The sequence below is a fragment of the Cyprinodon variegatus genome, unplaced genomic scaffold (genome assembly GCF_000732505.1).
Source record: "Cyprinodon variegatus isolate N-32 unplaced genomic scaffold, C_variegatus-1.0 Scaffold1223, whole genome shotgun sequence".
Lineage (NCBI taxonomy): Eukaryota > Metazoa > Chordata > Actinopteri > Cyprinodontiformes > Cyprinodontidae > Cyprinodon > Cyprinodon variegatus.
Window position 1 is genome coordinate 149,475 of NW_015151676.1, and position 8,538 is coordinate 158,012.

Sequence of the window (8,538 nt, forward strand, 5' to 3'; positions counted from 1 at the left end):
CCAGTGATTACACTTTGGTTTCTTCTCTGGCCCNTTTTCCTTAGATAGAAAACTTTAAATCAATTTGACTTTATGATCTGGTTGAACTGTAAAGTGCATTGAGGTGACATGTGCTGTGAATTGACGCTATATAAATAAACTGAATTGAATTGAATTAATCAACAGTAGGGATCAAGGCTGAGTTTGTATTTACTTAATCAGCTTTGTTAATAAGAATTTTCATTGATTACCAACTGATTAAAAACTAAAGTAGCCATATTAGGCATTACTGATCATGTGTGTATCTACTGCAAGGTTAAATCAGCCATACTGATGTTTGGGAGGTTGTTTAATGAATCTGAAAATTCACAAGCTTCTTTTGTAATGGGCTCATAATGGAACCTTGGTGAAATCCTCATGGCATTCTCAGCCCACACAGGACGCACTGGCTCAGAACACCTTATATCAGTAGACACTGCACCTACAGTGCCCTTTTATTTTCCAGGTCAATAGTCATTCTAAAAAACTTTTTTTTTTTAAATCCACTGGACTTGGTTTCCAAGTTCAAAGACATTTCCCTTCCGATCCAGGAAGCTAAATGTCTTCAGACTTGGAAACATGTCCATTGGTTTGGTTTTTAACTTTGTGAGGTGTAAATGTACTGCAGAGTCTTGTCCGGAGGAGGTAGCCTGCCTGTTTTGAGCCATGCGCTTGGAGAGGTTGTTTGGTTTCTCCAATGTAAAGATCAGAGAATTCCTCACTGCATACACCACTCTGCTCATATTTGGTCTGGGGTTTTTTCTAGAGGATGCACTAGTCTCTGTCTAAGGGTCTTGTTATCAGAGATCTGATTGTTCCTTATGTTCCTAACGGAGCACTTCGCTCTCAATCTGCAGGTTTACTAATGGTTCCTAGAATTTCTAAAAATAGAATGGGAGGCAGACCTTTTAGTCATCAGGCTCCTCTCCTGTGGAACTACCTACCAGTTTAAGTCCGTGAGGCAGACACCCTGTCTAATTTTAAGACTAGGCTTAAAACTTTCCTTTTTGATAAAGCTTACAGTTAGAGTGGCTCAGGTTATTCTGAGCTATCTCTATAGTTATGCTGCTATAGGCTTAGACTTTTGGAGGACATAGGGACCCCTATTTCATTATTCGGCTTCATTCTATCTGTATTCTTCCACTCTGCAGAATCTGTTAGTTCAATCTCCAACGTTCTGCTCTCTCTGCCTTTTCTCATCGTGGCTTCACCTCGTCTGTTCCTGTTTGGCTGTGACTCCATCCTGGAGAGAAATATCAGCTGTGCTGCTGCCATCAACACCCTTGTTTATAGATGCTGGAGATTTGCCTGTTTCTCTGACTGTGACTGGCTGGATGTGCTCTCTTCGTCCTCCGGCATGGGAGCTGGCTCGGTGCTCATCAGCCTGGCTGTGTGTTTCCTGGACAGGGCCACCTTTTACAGCTGCTTTTTCTATCTCTGCTTCTGTCTCCTTGAACCAAAGTCGGCCTCGGCAGATGGTTCTGCTGGAGGTTTCTTCCTGTTTAAAAGGAGTTGTTCCTCTCCACTGTCACTACAAGCATGTTAGTGAGAGGGATTTCATCCAAGTCAATGAGTCGATGCAATCAGCTGGTTTTCCTTAGATAGAAAACTTTAAATCAATTTGACTGTAAGATCTGGTGACCTGTAAAGTGCCTTGAGATGACATGCTGTGAATTGGCGCTATAGAAATAAACTGAATTGAAATTGAAAAAGAGAACATATAAAGACACCGGGGTTTCTCCTGTCGCCATCTTTAAATGTTTGACTTTGTTAGCAGTCTTTGGAGTTTTTTATGTGATGTGTTTCACACGGGGGGGCGCTGCTGATAATGGGCTGAGTGGTGTTCCTCGCTTGTGATTTTTTTTGGGGGAGTCCATTTAAGCATAGAATGTCTTCCCCTAGATGTAATCTCAAATAAACTGAATGGTCCCTTGTCTTTTTGTAGTTGTTTGAGGTAGTCCGTGATTTTCTTTTTGTAGTTCCCGTTGTTAGTTGGATTTCTTTTCAAAGACTCATAGGTGTTGGTGTCACTCAGAGTCAAAATTGTGTCCTGGTAGTCCGAAGTGTTTAGGATGACGGTGTATCTTCCTTTATCTGCTGGTAATATGGTGAAGCTTTGGTCCTGGCTAAGATATGCTAGCCTTTCCTTTCCTGTTGCGTGAGATTAGAATGAGGTTTGGGATTGGACAGGGTATCTTTATTTACATCCTGATTAGAATAGTATCTTATGTAGGCCTGTGGTGTGCCGACATCTTTCTTTCACTTTTTGAGCAATTTAAAAAATACGCAACCGTAGTCGTTGTAAAAACGTAAAACCGTCAAAAACCAAACGTCAAATAAAATAAAAAAAAGGATGGAAAAAATAAATACAAACCTGGCATTTCCATTTTATTTTAAAAGGCAATAACGAGGGCAGCTATGTGTGGTCCCTTCCTGATTCCAGCAGCTGTTCTGGTCATTTTTGACGGAGACCGTGGTTACCATGGACGCAGAGGATTTATAATGTGTAAAATATGATAAATATAATATAATGATATCATCCGCACGCAGCAGCAGTCATACCAGTCAAAGAGTTTTTAAAGAACCTGGAAACTACTACCGACGAAACCCGGATGTAGTCGCAGTTTTCCACAACAACAGGTGGAACCAAAACACCGGTTCCTTTGCTTCGACTGTCTATCAGATTTTTCACTGTTTAGTTTTATTTTGCTCTTGCTTAGCTGTTGTTTGGTTGACGCTAATTGAACTTAGTGAATAAGTAAATTTCTCAGTTTATCCAGGGATTTTTTTTCCCTTTTAGTTTAATCAATTTTTAATTGTCTGGTTTTAACTTTTTTCTGTCAGGTTGTCTATTGTTCACTTAAAGTCATGTATACATACACGAGGATGCTAAATGACTTATATGCTCTCAGTTTTCTCAGTAAACCAGTATTATTTCAACATTTTAAAACGTTTAAACTGTGCTATGTTGTTAGAAATATCCATTTATAGACTTTGGCTCTCAGCAATATGTGGGACAAATTTCTAAATTAAATTTTGCTGCTTTTGAAGGAGGATAATCACTGATGTTGCTGAAAGGGAAAACATCAATTATTCCCCATTTTTCTAGATGGATTGATGGATGGATGAATGAAACTGAAATTGTTTATATATTATATTTATATTATATTTTGCTGTTGGCATGAGAATTGGCTGTTATTCATTCTTTTTATTATTTATTAATGTCTAACTACCATAGATATAAATATCAGGGTACTTTGGTTCTTTTATTTTCTCCACAATAGGAAAGCAGTCAATGAATATAAATGTTTGAGCTAAATTTTGGAAAATACAAATCGTAATGAAAGTGATTTAGTCACTGTAGGTCCGTCAGCCATCACCCTTAGAGTTTCACCACTAAGTTACACCCTTGCACCACACTGAACACCAAACCAAAACACTGCATTATTGCACCACATATATATATTAATGCTCTTAAATTCCATATCAATGCGTTTTTGTTTTGTCTTTTTTGCACCATGTTTTTTCCCCCCACACTGTTTTCATTTGATCACTGCTGCACTTTATGGAATGGAAATGTCATGAAAGCTGCACAAAACGAAATTTCGATGTTTAAATCTTCATATTAGGACTCATTAAGTGGAATTTCTTGGTTTAAAACAAATAAAAAACTGATCTCAAATGAATGAGCATTATATAGGTCAGTTTCAATAAATTACAATATTATTTAAAAGGTCACTCAATTTAATTAGAAAATTGAAACTCATACAATAAAATCACTGTACATTAAAAGTGTTTAGGTAATTATGGATTTCAGTTAACAAGAAAATCAGTATCTCAATAAGTGATTCAAACAGAAATGTTACTGGGGTAGTGATAAAATGGTGATTAAGTCATCTTCTTTAATAGTATCTTGTATTGATGGTGTTATAAAAAAATCTGTGACCTGTCATATTTAGACCTAAGGAGTCGCTACGTGTATTTAACCAAAGACTTCTTTAGGTTTAGCTACGGGTCCTGTGGTGTTATGGTTAGTAGATTGCTGAGGCGATTCTACCACAGCAGGCACTTGAATCACAATATATGACGGGTCACAGGTTTTGTTCCAACACCGGGACCAATCAGATGCAAAAGGAATAATTTAGATATGTTTGTAAGCGATCTATGAAGTATAAGTTTTACTTTTAAACTGAATTCGCCTTTCATGTAATATTATCAGCGAAGGAGTTGCTTCTGCATCTTAAACCTTTGTGAACTGTTTTGTGACACTTTACTGATTATTAATAAGCAGGACTTTTATTTTTATTTCCCAGCTGTTCTATACCTCTGATTTTAGATCAGAAATGTATGCTTTGTCTTTCTACAGATATTGTCTAGAGTGGCGGAGGTCCAGGTGGACGGGATGAGTCACTCCTGGCTCCCTGAGCTGGTCTCAGGTCTGTGTCACACACCAGAGGACGATCCTTTCCCCCTGTGGCAGGATGGAAACGTCAGTCCCTGCTTCAACCAGCTGGTCCTCGGAGCCCTGCCCCATGCTGGGATGGCGGTTTTCAGCGCCTGCTACCTGAGCTTAGCTAGGTCAGTACTGAGATAGATCAGAGCTTCCTGGTTGTGATTATATTTAGCATTCATGCATATGGTTTGAATGAAGGATTCATCAGCAGACGCAGGTTACTATGAAGCTCTTATGGTGCTAGATTTCACTCTATGATATAAAGTTTGACAAAAAAGTCTTTATTAAGCCACTGATTGTTCAAAGTAAGAGAAGTCTGTAATTTTCACTATTGGTTCATTTTAATCAGGAGTAAAGAGATTAAAAAAAGAAAAAGGGATTCAAAAGTCAACTCGATACTTTGTTGCATTCCCTTTTGTTTGCAGTGATAGGGGTTAGATTAACATTTCCTGTTAGTCTTCTCCAGGGTTGCTCACATTATAGCTGGTATTTTGATCCATTCCTTCATCAGATCTCCTCCAGCAGTGATATTTGAGGATTTATTTTTCTTGGAAACACAGACTTTTAAGTCCCTCCACTAATTTTCTTTGAGGATGATGTCTGGAAACTGGGTAGGCCACTCCGGGTCCTCGAAATGCTTTTAAGAGCCGCTAATTTGGTGTGTTTGGACGATTGTCCTGCAGCCATGTTCCATCTTCAACACTCACTTATAGAAGTAGGTTTTCGATTTATAATCACAACATGCATGTCCCATTTCATTCTATCGTTAACTCAGATCAGTTTTCATGTCCCTTTTGATAAAACCCAGTGCAAAGCATGATGGGTCCACCCCCAAGCTTTGAAGTAGACCTGCTCTTCTTGAGATGCAGCTCAACGTTCTTCTTCCCCGAAACATGATGAGTTGAGTTAGTGCCAAAAAGTTCTATTTAGGTTTCGTCTGCCCACATTATCTTATTCCAATCTTCTTCTGGATCAGGGGTGACCAACGTGGTGCCCGCGGGCACCAAGGGGCCCCTCATGGACCACATGGGGTGCCCTCAGACTTCTAAGAAAAGAACAATTCACCAGTGGGCTAAGTTTGAAATTTTATTCTATTCTGTTTCTCTCATTTTTTTTAAAATAATTTATAGATCCTTTCAAAATTACAATGTACAATTGACTAAATACAATTAGAACTTAAAGGAAACAATAAAAATGTTTATAATGTATAATGAAGTTTAGGTGAACACTGACCCTTGCTGAGCATGGGTCAGTATTGGTAGCCCTTCCTATGACTCATTACCCTTGAAGTGGCCCTCAGCCTTAAAAAGGTTGGTGACCCCTGTTCTGGATCATCCGTATATTTTCTGACAAATGTAAGACGGGCCTGGACATGTACTGCGTTCAGCAGAGGGACACGGCTGGTACAGCAGGATCTGAGTCCTTCCGGTGGTAGAGCGTTACTGATGGTGACCGTTGCTCCTTCTTCGGATCTTTGTAGGTCATTATTCAGGTCCGTCTGTGTACTTCTGGGATTATTATTCCCTCTTCTCCTGCTCATTTTCACTAGCAGTCTTGTATTTCTTCCATTTTCTTCCAATCGCTCCCACAGATGATTTATTCACCATCCTTCCTACCTGTTGTAGATTCTCCTCCCAGCCTGGAGCAGGCATAAACTTCCTGGTTTCCTTCAGGATCTCTTTGGTTTTGGTCATGGTTGAGTTTGGACTGTTTGAAGCTGGAGGCTGCTCAGTGGCGCAGTGGGTAGCACTGCTGCCTTACAGCAAGAACGTTCAAGGTTCTGTTCCCGGCCCGGGCTCTGTGCGACATGGAGTTTGCATGTTCTCCCTGAGCGTGGGTTCTCTCCGGGTACTCCGGCTTCCTCCCACAGTCCAAAAACATGACTCTTAGGTTAATTGGCTTCTCTAAATTCTCCTTAGGTGTGAATGTGTGCGTGGATGGTTGTTTGTCCAGTTTGTCTCTGTGTTGCCCTGCGATGGACTGGTGATCTGTCCAGGGTGGACCCCGTCTCTCGCCCATTGACAGCTGGAGATAGGCACCAACACCCCTCGCCACCCCAACTGGGACAAGCGTGTCAGATAATTGATGGATGGATGTTTGAGGCTGTTGACAGGTGTCTTTTACACAGATCAAACAGGTGCCATTAATACAGGTAACGATAGGAGGACAGAAGAGCTTCTTAAAGAAGGACCAGGCATCCAGGGCCGCTGGAAGTAATTTGGAACAGGGGTTGCTGTGAATATTTTTTTGCTTTTTTTTTGGACCAAAACATCCAAGAGCCTATAGTCCTATTTAAAATACAATGAATAAAAATTCATAAATAGATCGATATTCACTACTTTATTGTCATATACAATTTAGTGCATGCAAACAGGGTCTAACCGGGCGTGCAGGTGGCGCATTGCTCAGTACGCACGACCCAAAAACAGGGTCTGTAACCCACAGACATCATTGTTCACATTAATCAGTTCTCAGGTCAATATATGCGCTATTAGTTAAACTTTACAATTAAAAATTTGCAATGGCTTTATGCCAATTTAAAAAGCCAACATTCACAAAGGGGTTGTCTTTCTTAAATTTACATATATGACTTTTTTTTTGATTGCTTTTGGACAAACAAAGCACAAAATATGACCAGTCTCTTCCACATAATGCTGCCACTGCCATCTAGCAAACCAAGCCAGCGCCACAGAACGTGAGAACGCTTCATCACCACAAACTGCAGGAAATTTCAAATGAGATGTTGGTCAAAAGGGCTTGTCTAATCCAATCACGCTAGGTTGGGTTACAGGTGATTGGGCCGGGACTGCCTCAGATTTATTTCCAGTTGAAGGTCAAGCATCTTTTCTGACTCTATATCTAGTTAGAATTTTGATATTTGATTTCTTTCTATTTCAGAATCAGCATCCTTCAGACATCTGCTCCATGCGGCTGGACGCTCCGACTGTCCTCAGCTGTGCTGGCTGTGCTGTTCTTTACTGCAGACATCGTCTTGGTGGGCGTCCTGCAGCAGGCGGACATGTATCTGGACATCCTAGCTGACAGCTGGGCCCTCCTGGCCTGGCTGGTCCACTGCGGCACAATCGGAGTGATTCTTAGAACTAGTGTTAGGAGAACCAGAGGACCGCCGCTGCTTCTCGCTGTGATGCTTCTTTTAGTGCCCAATATAGTCATCACCTTGATGATCTACTGCAACAGCAGGGGATATCTAAGCCCAACAGAACCTCTTAAACTGGCCAGGTTTGTCCTCACCTCAGCCCGGGCCTTCCTTTTACTCCTTTACCTTCTCGGATTTGCCTTCCCCTGTATGGACCGTGCTGATTACACCTTGCATATAAACGCTGCAGACGGATCCCCTCTCCTTCCAGAGAGCACTGAGCCCGACACGGGTGAGATGGTAGCGGAGGACGGAAGCAGCTGCGTGTCTCGGCTCTTCTACCTGTGGCTGAATCCGTTACTCAGACGAGGGCAGCGAGGAGACCTGGAGAGACCGCAGCACGTGTACCACCTTCCCTGGAAACTTCGGACCGCCGTTGTTTGGAGATACTTCCACCGCTGTTGGGAGGCATGTGGTAGTGGGGCAGGAATGAGCGGCCAGCAGGATCAGTGGCCCAGACCGGTCAGCAGCGTGAAAGGATCAGACTGTAGGGAGGGGCTGCTGGAACTGGAGGGGGATGTAAGATTACTGAGAGTGTTGCACAAAGCATTTGGGTTGCGGTACTACATCCTGGGTGTGCTCAAGGTGACGGTAAACATATCTTCGTTTGCAGGTCCCCTGCTTCTCAGCAGTCTAGTGAGCTTTATAGAGGAGAAGGGCGCCCCCTTCAGTAAAGGAGTCATCTGTGTGCTGGGCCTGTTTGCCACAACACTCCTAAGTTCAGTCCTCCGCAACATCTACGTCTTTCAGATATCCAAGATCTCCCTGTCAGCACGGGCTTCGCTGGTGTCGGCGATCTACGGCAAAGCGCTGCAGGTCAGCAGCTGCAGCCTGGCCGGCTTCACGCTGGGAGAGGTGGTGAACCTGATGAGCACCGACACCGACCGCGTGGTCAACTTCTTCAACAGTT

General features: G+C 42.1%; 1 protein-coding gene across 1 annotated transcript in view; it reads left to right on the top strand.

Annotated features, from left to right (window-relative positions):
* The first annotated feature begins 2,477 nt into the window (after positions 1-2,477).
* Positions 2,478-8,538, top strand: part of LOC107102248 (multidrug resistance-associated protein 7-like) — a 33,081-nt gene continuing 27,020 nt past the window's right edge. Inside the window, exons 1-3 of the mRNA XM_015401462.1 lie at positions 2,478-2,677; positions 4,385-4,596; positions 7,370-8,538. The exon at positions 7,370-8,538 is cut by the window's right edge and continues 188 nt beyond it. Of these exons, the coding sequence (XP_015256948.1) occupies positions 2,549-2,677; positions 4,385-4,596; positions 7,370-8,538 (1,510 nt within the window). The 5' untranslated portion in view covers positions 2,478-2,548. The remainder of the gene's footprint in view (positions 2,678-4,384; positions 4,597-7,369) is intronic.